The sequence below is a fragment of the Ambystoma mexicanum genome, chromosome 4q, assembly GCF_040938575.1.
Source record: "Ambystoma mexicanum isolate Mex_15411 chromosome 4q, UKY_AmexF1_1, whole genome shotgun sequence".
NCBI classification, from domain to species: domain Eukaryota; kingdom Metazoa; phylum Chordata; class Amphibia; order Caudata; family Ambystomatidae; genus Ambystoma; species Ambystoma mexicanum.
In genome coordinates this window covers 1,231,291,553-1,231,297,552 of record NC_090928.1, presented here as the reverse complement: position 1 = coordinate 1,231,297,552, position 6,000 = coordinate 1,231,291,553, and the positions used below count along the sequence as shown (strand labels likewise).

Genomic DNA, 6,000 nt, shown 5'->3' with positions numbered 1-6,000 from the left:
GCCATACAATGATGTAAGATAGGTGTAATATATACAGCCGGCTGTAAGTGATATGGCATGCCACACAATGATGTAAGATAGGCGTAATATATACAACCGGCTGTAAATGATATAGGATGCCACGCAACGATGTAAGATGGTGATGTAAACATTTACACATTAGGGGGCGCACAACATGGTGGAGAAATAAAAGAGCCGTATGACATGCAATGAACACTAGAACATATAAATGCGTAAATAAAGAAACCCACGGAATATGACTTTAATGCACTTTACTAGCGTTTATTGTTCAAGAAGATGGACTTATCTGTAAAACTGTATTAAAGTCCCACAGGTAGAGCCATCTCATGCAATATTGTAGGTGGCCATAGTAAAACGCAGAAAAACACCACAATGATTAAACCCAGTACATGAGACTTGACAATTAGCTGTAGTTATTCCCCATAGAAGGGGAGGGTGGCATTAAATCAGCAGAGTGACTTACAGACGATGCATTTAATAAGAGCTTCTTCACTGGGATGTTTCATGGTCACATTCGAAACAAGAGGTCTGTTTTAGTGCCTCAATGACTGCTCTGAAAGAAGGAGGAGCACTTTTTGGAAAAGTCTGACTACTAAGGAGTGCGAGCAGCAGAGAGTGGTAGGCAACTGCTTGGGGCGCAGCCTGGAAGGTACACAAATGGGGCATCGTGGCCGTCTCTACCTTATAACGAATGAAACAAACCATCATGCCTTTAAAAGGGGGCAGATTAAGTGAAAGAGGAAATACAGCACCTACTCAAAAGTAGCACTGTTGCAACCCAGAACCGGTCAACAAACCTTCTAGAACGGAGATCAGCCTGTACAGTCCACCCACCCTAGCATTGTGATTCTAGCGAGAGGGACGGTAACCACTTCTAAAGAAATAGGCAAGACTATTTTACATGACGCAGCCCTGATCAAGTCTTCCAACGTCTTCAAAATATCCGTGTACAAAAAAACCACCATACAGTATTTGCCTCGACAGGGGCTGAAAGCAGCGGGATAGGATAGAAAACTGAGTATCTGCATCCCACCACCTTCCCTCCAGTCTGGCGCTTGTTAAACAAAAGTCTGTGCGATGGCCAAAATCTTGGAGAACTCCCCTTCGCGCCTGCGCAGAGTGGTGGGAATAGGGGTCTTTATCCTGGTGCCCACCGGGTTGCCATTGTCTTCGATGAGGACCACATTGTTGGAATCGAAACGTGGCGTCATGCAGGGGCCTGGCATCTTGTGGCCCACAATGAGGGCCTTTTTCTTCTGCCCCTTGATGGCTAGAAGGATCCTGTCCCCGACTTTGCCTATTCCGTTCTTGGTGTACACGTGGATGCACCGCGGAGGCCGGTGGTACGGGGTGTTGCCAAGAGGACTATTGTCCACCACCCGCACTCTTGTCATTTTCTGAATGGCGCCGACGGAGGCGGTGATGCTGGAATCAAAAACAAAAAAGACAAATCAAGGTTTATTTCATTAGAGGCTTACAGCAGTAGAATAGTTCATCATTATGAGGGGACATTGGTGGTCTGGAAGTGACCAGCTACTAAGTGGACAAGATAAAAGTCTTTAAACTCTTTGGATTCAAGGAGGATAACTGGAGAAGAAACTAATGCATAGCAGAGGTTACATCAACCTTGAATTAGAAGATGTCTGAGCTTTGAAGGCAAGATTGCCATGGCCTCATTCCATCTTCTGCACAGTGAGACACCCACTGCTCCTACTCAGAACTGATGACAGCAGTAACACCCTTGGATGCCCGTGGTGCTCCATGCCACCAGGCACCTATGAGTGTGTGGGTAGTTCCTAGTTGTGTATGCTATCCTCAGTGCACTCGCTTAAGGTATCTGGTGGGCCTCTTGAAGAAACATGCCGGGCGCATAGGCTTTGTGGTGAGCCATGACATACATACATACACACACACACACACACACGATGGAACCGTGAACATGTATGGTGCAGCGTGCATTTAAACATAGATGGTACCCGGCATTCTGCATTTAGCTCTAGAATGTGGTGGCCTAGTGCCGCCTTTCAACTGACACGAGTTAGACGACGTTCGGGCTGTGTGGGGGGGGGGGGATGCAATTTGTGCAGCTGTGCTTGAACCCAGATCCTGGCGGGAAAATGCCCATGAAGCCAAGCACCAAATGCAGGTTTAAGCGCTATGTGGGAGATTCCCCAGGACATGACCAGGCACTAGGTCTTGAAGCTAAAGGCTGCTTACTGACGCCATAATGAAGGCTGCACTGAGCCCGGTAATGGCTGAGCTACTGCGAGAGCAACCGTTCCTCCTCCAGATAGAAACTAGGAGAAGGTAGTCATTAGATACCAGGGTACTGGGCATTGGGAGGGCGAGGGCATGGGAGACTGATAGTTACAGTGTGGGTGTGCCCTTTATCCATTGTGACGCGTGCCACAGAGCAAGCAGAATCAAGACCTTGTGGAGTCAAGCTGGCATGTGATCCTCGCAGCAGGTTTTAGCCCCTCTGTAATCAACGGGGAGTTCCAGGAGCAGACAAGGCAAGTATTAAGAAAGAATTGAGGCCAAGAGGCCCTGAACTTTGTGCCCCTTTGAAACTCACCCAGTGAGTTATGTTAGTGTTTCATTTTTGAATTTAATTCATTTTTAGTTCAATTCTTTTAAGAGTTGTACTGATACGATTCAAAGACTGCTATATATTTTTCCTTCAGTGTTTCCATGTATGACGAAATGAGAGATCAAAGTGCTCCCAATAAAGCAACCATCGAGTCATCGAAACGTCCAGGATTTAGCACGGTGCGGAAGAGCATTCCATAGAGGAGCAAAAGTGGCTAAATTCTTCTGGTCTCACGCATTTCGTCAGCCGGAGGGTGGCCGCCGGTTCCCTTACCAGTAAGAATGGCAAGAGTTCTGCTGCTGTAGTTTCTGTCGACGGTTAACCATAATCACCACCATTCTGCCAATGTCTTTCTTGGTTATTGCTATGAGCTCTATTCTCAATAAAGAACGTGGCGGATCGGTGTGTATGGCAACAGCTACTGTGCAGCAGATCATGGAGTAGGCAAACCACGTCACCGGGTGCAAATGTAGGCGGTCACTTCTAACCGATGACATGGTACCGTGCTTGGGCAGAGGGCTCTTCCATGGGATGTTCTTTCAAGACTGGGCATGTGTCCATCAATACCTTTGAACTGTCAAGCTGTCAACCCTTTTGGGGGCCTGACTTTGGAGAGGGTAGCAAGAGTTGCACCCAGATAGTTTCACGCCCACTGAATGTGCAGAATATTGGGCACTGTAGCTTGGATCTGAATAGGATGGCGAGTTATGTTTTCCCAGTACAGAGGGTCCTAATGTTAGTTGCTATGATGTTGGATCACAGGGGCTGGAATTTGTTTGGAGCAGGTTTCTGTTATGAGCAGGAGCAGCAGGAGGAGGAATTGTCTTTAGGATCTGCTCAGAGGAGTGCCAGGCAGCAGACCTGGTATTATTAAGGGCAGTGTTAAAGAGCGTTAGGTGTGCCTGGTATTTGGTCTGTTGAGTTTTCTTAAATAGGAGTCCAAGCGGGTACCGCTCTCACCTTTGCAGTGGGAGGTCTGGTATGGTATGGCATTCATATAGCACTTGTTGCCTCAGTGGAACTATTTAATTGCTGGCACAAAGTTAAGCCTTCACCTTGCAAATATGAAATGCGCCCCTTTCTGCCTCTTTCGTTCTCATGACTCCTGGGCTCCCATCAGTGGTGCCTTGAGCACACCGTCTCCTTTCATAGCAGATGACAGAATGGTTAGTAGTGAAGACAGCACAAGCTGTGATACCTTCATTACACCACACCACACCGCTGCTCAGGTTTTGGAGAGTAGCACTGGGAAGTACACACACAACTAGCATTGCTGGTGAACTAGGACAGCCCGAGTACCTGCGATTGCTGCAGACTGCACCAGACATTGATGTGGGCTTATGAGCAGAGAGGGGGGGGAGAAAGAAGAGCCCCACCATAGCACTGAGCCACTACCACCCAGTGTTTGCACAGTTACCTGAATGCACGCTGCCCGACTGATCCACTGGCGTGGGCCAGGAGCACCTTCAGACCACTCTGCAGAAGAGCCATGGACGTCCTCCTGTTGCTCCCTCTGTGGAAACAGAACAGAATGTGCTTTGAAAATGAAGAAGTCTATAGCACCAGTCATTCATTCAGACACCTTCCTCAGTGACTTCAACCTGCCTGGGATCAAATTCACCAATAAGGGCTTTCTGGCTTACGCTTTCTTTGGATATTTGACAGCACATCACAAACCTCAGCCACCTGGAAGGTATCACACTGGACCTGCTCTTGTCCTTATCCACACTCGTGGAATGCAGCACCCACTATCAAGTTGGCTTGGATGATCCAAGCTGCCATTCCAGTTGTTCTCACCTACGCCATTTGCAACAACCACGGGCAACAAATCCCCACCCCCACGCACCCCCCAAAATCAGTTGTGCACTGCTCCTTCAAGGTTTCCCTCCACACAAGCCCTGGAAGTAGGCCACTCCCCAGGATAGCGGATGCATGTGCTGCAATGTTGCCTAGCTCCTCGCGAGTTTAAATACCACTCACATAGACTAGGAAACCATCAATAACTCCTTCATTGACAAGTGCTGGAAAATCAGAACACACATTGTTAAAGGCTGGTGCCACTACCGTACCTGTCCCGTCAAAGTCCATAAATGGCCAACATCTGGCCCATTACAACAAACTTGGCAAAATCCAGACAACCTACAAAACCCACCCCAAAAGAGGAAGACATCCTTCCCACCACCATCCTCATCAAATCACTTACAGGCAAATCTCTCTCGTCCCTCCTTCGATCTGCCACTGCTACTCTTTTCCAAGGGGCATTTCTCAAGTTTTGCACAGGCATAGAAAGCATGCATGTGAAACAAGGATGGGCAATGCCAACGGTTTGGGCTTTTGTGTAGGCATGGCAGAGGCACTTGCCAGGCACTGCCATAGTGGTAGTAACTGGTCATTGATGGTAGCAGCTGCAAAATGGTGCGACAAGTACCTGGACACCTAATTCAGTGCCTTGCAAATGCTGAATACTTGTACACAAGTCAGAACTGTTGGCTTTGCCTATGCTTGTTTTTAACAGGACTTCAGTGGAGGGCACGCATAGTGCTTATAAACGGAGTGAATGAAGGCAGACCTGGTGTAGACATTTTATTTTGCACGCCAGTAGCACGTTTAGAGCTGCAATTAAATCATTAACTCTCAAAAGACTGCTTTGAAAAAACACTGGCAGGCACTTCAAGTAAGGCTTGATTAAAGCGAGATCAAAATGTTCCCACAAGGTGGTGTTTTGGGAGGGGTGGGAACAGGGTGGGAATGACCATAGGGATTAGTGTGGACAGTCAATGGGTGGGCAAATAAATACCTTCAATCAATCAATCTCTCTCCCATCCCTTCCCACACAAGGTACTGATTTCACTTTTGCCAATTGCCCCATTAGGTCATCTGCAGAGGGATGGAAATGTCACGTGTAATGTACTAACCAATAGAGCAGGGCAATGTACGTCGATATTTAGGTTTCTAAACGGCGAGAGCCAGTAAGAGATACGGAATGTCTGGAATATTATTGTAATTTTGTGGTTTCTGTCTATAAGAACTGTAGCCGGATGTGGGCAGGTCAAGAGTTCTCAGCCTTGTGGTCACTTGAGACTGACAGACGTCCCGGCCGATAATTGCATGCATTAAAAGCGCTGTCTTTCTGCAACTTGTGCACCTCAGTATTGTTTCCTGGATTTATTTGGAGTCAAACAAACTAGGAAAATCGTGACTCGGGTGACCTTGTGGACTACCGACCTATAATTTATAAAAGCAATTAAAAACAAATAAAATACATAGAAGATATAAAGACTGAATTGAATATAAATCAGCAGACAACAAGTTCAAAAGGTGAGCTCAAGACTCACTCATCTCATCCAGGTATATTCTACCGCTGCCACTGTGCTAAACGGCTCCTAAAA

The 6,000-nt window shown here is 47.1% G+C and overlaps 1 protein-coding gene across 3 annotated transcripts in view; it reads right to left on the bottom strand.

Annotated features, from left to right (window-relative positions):
- Positions 1-257: 257 nt before the first annotated feature.
- The window catches only part of MRPL14 (mitochondrial ribosomal protein L14), a 91,893-nt gene continuing 86,150 nt past the window's right edge, over positions 258-6,000 (bottom strand). For all 3 annotated transcript variants that reach the window (XM_069608795.1, XM_069608794.1, XM_069608793.1), the window contains exons 2-3: positions 4,029-4,124; positions 258-1,446 (exon numbers count right to left, since the gene is read on the bottom strand). In XM_069608795.1, the coding sequence (XP_069464896.1) occupies positions 1,080-1,446; positions 4,029-4,102 (441 nt within the window). In that variant the 5' untranslated portion in view covers positions 4,103-4,124 and the 3' untranslated portion in view covers positions 258-1,079. The remainder of the gene's footprint in view (positions 1,447-4,028; positions 4,125-6,000) is intronic.